Raw genomic sequence first — 4,501 nt, 5'->3', positions numbered from 1 at the left:
CAACTTGGTGAGACCTCATCTCTACAATAAATCAAAAAATTAGCCAGGTGTGATAGCGCATGCCTGTAGTTCCAGCTACTTGGCTGAGGTGGAAGGATCGCCGGAGCCCAGCAGGTCAAGGCTGCAGGGGCCGCTCCCGGCCACTGCACTCCAATCTGGGCGACAGAGTGAGACTCCAACTCAAAATAAATAAATAAATAAAATAACACAATATGAGGTAGGTACTATAGGAAGTCCCTAACACACAAACGAGTTCTATTCTGAGAGCAGATTTGGAAGTCCAACAAGGTTATCCTAGGTACCCAACCAACACAATCGGCTACATAATACTGTATATATTTAATAGGTTACGCTGACACCTGGTGGTGAGAAATCATACATTAAAAAATGCAGGTGTGCATCATTAATGTTTGTAACTTGAAGGTTTGTAGGTAGGGGACTTACTGTATAGATGAGGAAACTGTGGCTCAAAGAATTCAGCCCCTTCCTCAGGGTCTCCAGCATACCAGCAGCACAGCCTAGGCCATCTGACTCCAGGACTCACAGCCTTTAACCACTGACCCACACAGCCTCCCTCAGGGCTGAAAGGGAGTTGTAGTCTGTGAAAGGTCCCACGGGACTCCTGCCTATAACTTGCCCCCCTGGTGCTTACCTGGGGCCATTTCGTTGCCAAAGATGAGAGCCCGTGCCTGAGAGGTGGTGAGGCAGTGGAGCAGGGCATCCCGCCGGAGGTTGGTATTGATGAGGGCGGCCTCTACGCCCAGCTTGGCCATGCCCAACCACAGGCCCACAAACTCATTGCGGTTCTCCATGAAGAGCGCAGCCACGTCGCCCGAGGTCAGGCCCCGGGCCTGCAGGAAGTTGGCTACCCTGCTCGAGTAGTCATCCAACTGGCGGAAGGTCCAGTGGGTGTCAGTGCCCTCGAAGATCAGGGCTGTCTTGTCAGGGTGGCGCTGCACCGTGGAGGCAAACAAAACAGGCACTGTCTGCCGCTCCCTCAGGTACCGCCGGACTTTGATCTTCACCTTCAGGAGCACCAGACCACCACTGTGGGGAGAGAGTGAGAAGACTGTGATGGCTGCTGGTGGGAGCGAGGGGTCCTGATACCCCAGCCCAGGCTGCTGCCTCACTGGCAGAGCTGAGCTCCTACAACACTTCCATTTCTAGGTTTCCTGCTTGGCACCACAACATGCACCATCTTGCCCATGCTTCATGAAAACACCGAGAGATCATGGGATGCCTCTCTCTCCTTACAGGGGAAGAAACAGGCTCCCACGGTACCACGGCCGGCCCAGGGCTTCACAGGTAGAAGGCAGCCCAGCTGAGACTCGAACTCCAGACCTCTCTGACTCGAGTTCAACTCCTACCACCCTCTTAGCCCACTGTTCTAGAAGCAGCCTTCCAAGCCTCCAGAGCCCCCGTAAAAGGCCACACTCCTTGTCTGGGGCTTCCCACAGCCCAGGTGTACCTTCCCGCCATACCACTACCACAGTAAGTGAGGGATGAGTCTGCTCATTTGTCTAGTCTTTCTTCCTGTGAGCCTAACCAGGACTGACCTGTCTTGGTCGCCACCTTGTACTCCAGGTCTTGTGCCAGGCACAGAAATGTCCAGTAAGTGTTTGAAGAATCACTTGACAACATTTCCTTCCCCACCCCTGCCACCTTCTGACCTCCTGAACTCTGTGAACTGTCCAGGCTCTGTGCATGTGTGAGTGTGTGTATGTGTGTTGGAATCTCACTCTGTTGCCTAGGCTGGAGGGCAGTGGCATGATCATGGCTCACAGCAGCCTTGGTCTCCTGGACTCAGGCAATCCTTCCACCTCAGCCTCCTGAGAAGCTGGGACTACAGGCATATACCACCATACCAGTTAATTTTTAAATGTTTTGTAGAGACATGTGCCCAGGCTGGTCTTGAACTCCCAGCCTCAAACAATCCTCTCACCTTGGCCTCCCAAAGTGCTGGGATTTCTGGTGTGAGCCACAGTATACGGCTCCCATGCCTTTGCTGACGCTGTGCCCTGTGTTGGACTCTCCTTCTTCCACCTTCAAGGTGCCCCTCAAAGATGAATGTGTTTCCTCTGGGAGGCGTTCCCTGATTCTCACAGCCCTGGTGGAGGCCATCTTGCCCCCACAGTTGATGCCACCCTTCCTGGGGTACTACTCCATATTCCCTTTTGTAATCAACCCAGACTGACAAATGTTGAGCTAGCTGTTCTGGGTATGGGTCGCTGTGATGGGTATGGGGACACAGTAGTGAGCAAGGCTGCCAGGTCTCTGTTCACATGGTACTGGGATTCCCTGTGTCTCCTTTTTTCTCTTTGACCAGTCTGAGCATGGCAGGCGGGGTCTGCCTTGTTCCTCTCTGGGACCCAGAGCCAGCCTGGCAGAGAGAAGGGAGTAGGTGTTTTTGGCACAGGATGTCCCTGTGGGGCACACCTGGCTTTCTTTCAAGAGTGGGTTCTTGGGCCAGGCGTGGCGGCTTAAGCCTGTAATCCCACCACTTTGGGAGGCCGAGGCAAGAGGCTTGCCTGAAATCAGTGGTTTGAGACAAGCCTCAGCAACTTATCGTCTCTACAATAAATCAAAAATTAGCCAGGCATGGTGGCATGCACCTGTAGTCCCAGCTACTCGGGAGGCTGAGGCAGAGGATCACTTGAGCCCAGCAGGATGAAGTTGCAGAGGCCGCGAGTGTGCCACTGCACTCCAGCCTGGGTGACAGAGTGAGACTCAAACTCAAAAAAAAAGAGGGTTCTTGAAGACACCTGACTAGTGACTCAGTGCCCCTTGTGCCCTTTCACACCCGTGCCAACCTGAGGACAAGGCTTTTCCCACAGGGTTCCTCTTCACCCTCTCATAACTACAGCGTCCTCAGGATGCCTCACATGTCTCCTTGACATGCCTGGTGTTTAGTGTAGGTCCCAGGCTCCCAATCCCCACCCCAGGCCGGGGAGCCTCCCTGGAAGAAGACTTTGACCTTGGAGATAAAAGTGCCAGGTACTATCACCAGAGGAAGGGTGTGGAGCAGAGGCTGCTCTTCTAGGACCTAGCTGCTGTTTGAGGGTAGAGACCGTGGGGTCTGCTCTGGGGACATCTGGGGGACCAGGAGCCCAGTGTGGTGTGAGAGACCCCAGGCTGGAACAGGTACTCACAAGACATCGCGCCTGATGGTCTTGAAGAAGACCCGGATGAAGCGCCAGCCGCCAGACCCCAAGTAGAGGAGCAGCAGGGAGAACCCCACCTGGGTCCAGGGCAGCTTCAGCACCAGCTTGGAGAACAGCAGCACCCCCACCAGGGAGGCCCCGCGCAGCATCGCGACCTGCAGGCACAGGGCAGTCAGTGGGACCAAACACCAGCGTCCCCAGGTCTCCCACCTCCCAGCTCAGGGAGCCAGGCCACTGTGGTCAAAGGGTCAACCTGTGGAAGGCTTAGCCATACTGAGTGGGGTGACTGAGGATGGGGGTTCCTTTCTGGGCTTGGCTGGAAGGCACAGGCTAGAGGCATGGGACTTGAGGTGAGAAATTCCTGGGGTGAGAACCAGAGAGGCTGGTTCTAGCCTTACAGTCCTATCTCTGTCTACCACCCTCCAGGTGACCTTGGGCAAGACTCTTTCCCACTTTAGGCCTCAGTCTCCCTCTGTGCAATGAATGGGTATAGTAAGTCTTGTTCTCAGAGGCCTTTCCAGTCAAAATAGTCCACACCCCTGATGTCCAGAGCCCCTAACCAAGATGGTTTGGGGGTGGTTATTGACTCAAGGGCTTCTCGCTGGACTTCCCACCCAAAGACGTCCTGTAGATGGCCAGGCCAGGCCCTAACACCCAACCGGCCAGAGCTCCCAGGGAAAGGGAGTGCCTTTGCTGGTCGATAGAGGGCGACGGAGCAAACGAGTTTGAGCCCGGAGGTGTCAGAGGTGACCGCCCAGGGGGCAAAGCAGATTGAGGGAGGGGAAGAGGGCCTTGAGGGCACCCCTACCACCACCTCACACACACACACACACACACACACAGCAAGCTACTCAGAGGAATCTTTGGGAACTGGGGCTTAGGGGGAGGGGAACGGCTGACTGTGCCGCAGGGGCTGGGCTGAGATTAGGACTCTTGGGTTCTATTCCTGGCGCTTTGCGGACTTGGGACAGCTGATGGGACACAGGCTTTTTCGGGTTTTCCTATTCCTGGGAGGAGCTGAAGGTCACAGCTGGGAAGTAGCCAGGGAGCCTCCGAGCCAGGATGAGGACGTGGTCGGGACCACAAGGAGCCCTTATACACCGCCACTCCCTCCTCTTCCGGGCGAGAGCAAAAGCCGGGGGCGAGGGGGCTGAGCCAGCAACCCCAACCCTGACGCCAACCCAGACGCCAGGGTCTCCAAGGTCCCGAGACCTCCGGCCTCCCGAGCCCGCCAGAACAGACGGAGGGCAGGAACCCGTCCAGGAAGACTGGGGGATGGGGCGAGGAGCGAAGAGGAGGGGGTGCCCAGATCGCTCGGGCCGCGTCCCGGGTTCCGTGTG

The 4,501-nt window shown here is 56.1% G+C and overlaps 1 protein-coding gene across 2 annotated transcripts in view; it reads right to left on the bottom strand.

The window, feature by feature from the left end:
- The window catches only part of SLC27A4 (solute carrier family 27 member 4), a 20,204-nt gene extending 16,887 nt beyond the window's left edge, over nucleotides 1–3,317 (bottom strand). For both annotated transcript variants that reach the window (XM_008060649.2, XM_008060650.2), the window contains exons 1-2: nucleotides 3,150–3,317; nucleotides 653–1,047 (exon numbers count right to left, since the gene is read on the bottom strand). In XM_008060649.2, the coding sequence (XP_008058840.1) occupies nucleotides 653–1,047; nucleotides 3,150–3,310 (556 nt within the window). In that variant the 5' untranslated portion in view covers nucleotides 3,311–3,317. The remainder of the gene's footprint in view (nucleotides 1–652; nucleotides 1,048–3,149) is intronic.
- Between the last annotated feature and the right edge of the window lie 1,184 nt (nucleotides 3,318–4,501).

This window comes from Carlito syrichta, unplaced genomic scaffold (assembly GCF_000164805.1).
Source record: "Carlito syrichta isolate Samal-C Ts95f unplaced genomic scaffold, Tarsius_syrichta-2.0.1 Scaffold304686, whole genome shotgun sequence".
NCBI lineage: Eukaryota > Metazoa > Chordata > Mammalia > Primates > Tarsiidae > Carlito > Carlito syrichta.
The sequence above is the reverse complement of the archived record's forward strand: the minus strand, read 5'-3'. Positions and strand labels throughout refer to the sequence as shown.